Source organism: Austrofundulus limnaeus, unplaced genomic scaffold (genome assembly GCF_001266775.1).
Source record: "Austrofundulus limnaeus strain Quisiro unplaced genomic scaffold, Austrofundulus_limnaeus-1.0 Scaffold6458, whole genome shotgun sequence".
In the NCBI taxonomy this organism is placed as follows: Eukaryota; Metazoa; Chordata; class Actinopteri; order Cyprinodontiformes; family Rivulidae; genus Austrofundulus; species Austrofundulus limnaeus.
Window position 1 is genome coordinate 1 of NW_013958860.1, and position 628 is coordinate 628.

At 46.5% G+C, this 628-nt stretch overlaps 1 protein-coding gene across 1 annotated transcript; it reads right to left on the reverse strand.

Moving 5' to 3' along the window:
• Positions 1 to 36: 36 nt before the first annotated feature.
• On the reverse strand, positions 37 to 535 carry LOC106512407 (checkpoint protein HUS1; the record flags this gene model as incomplete). Its single annotated transcript, XM_014001032.1, is given in 1 exon segment — positions 37 to 535. A coding segment is annotated over 1 exon segment (83 nt), but the record flags the coding sequence as incomplete, so codon positions are not given.
• Positions 536 to 628: the final 93 nt, after the last annotated feature.

Here is a 628-nt window from a genome sequence, read left to right on the forward strand (position 1 = left end):
AGTCATTAAACTGATTAAAATCTGAACAAACAGGAAGAAGAATAAACATGAACCTTTATTTCTCCTGTCCTAAACATCTGACTACATTTCCCATGAGCACTAGCTGCAGCAGCTGCTGCTGTAGCACTGGTCTGCTGGTTTGATCAAAGGTTACATCACAGTTTACTTCACTGCAGTCACAAATATCATTTATTATCCTCAGTTTATCAGAGTGAAGTGTTTGAACTCAGGGTGGGAGGAGTCAGAGGACCACCTGAACAAACACCTGTAGGTTAACCTGACACCAGCTCATGATCCAGACCTCAGTTCTTCATGAACTCTTTGAGAACTTCTGGTCTAAAGTTCAGCAGGTGAACTGGTCCTCAGTTCTGAGCTGAGAGTCCAAACCAACATTTAAAGTTCCTCCAGAGGAGCAGAACCTCAGAACCAAACCCAGCTGGTCTGCAGGAGGTTCAGGCCACGGCAGGGAGGAAGTACTGCAGAGACACGTCTTCATGCAGCAGGACCAGGTGGACCACGTTCTGATGGACCAGGTCTGAGGAGACAGGAGGACCACATGGGGTCAGAACAGAACCGAACCCACTCAGACTGGAACACAGAAAGGTTCTATAAAGGTTTTTAGAGACAG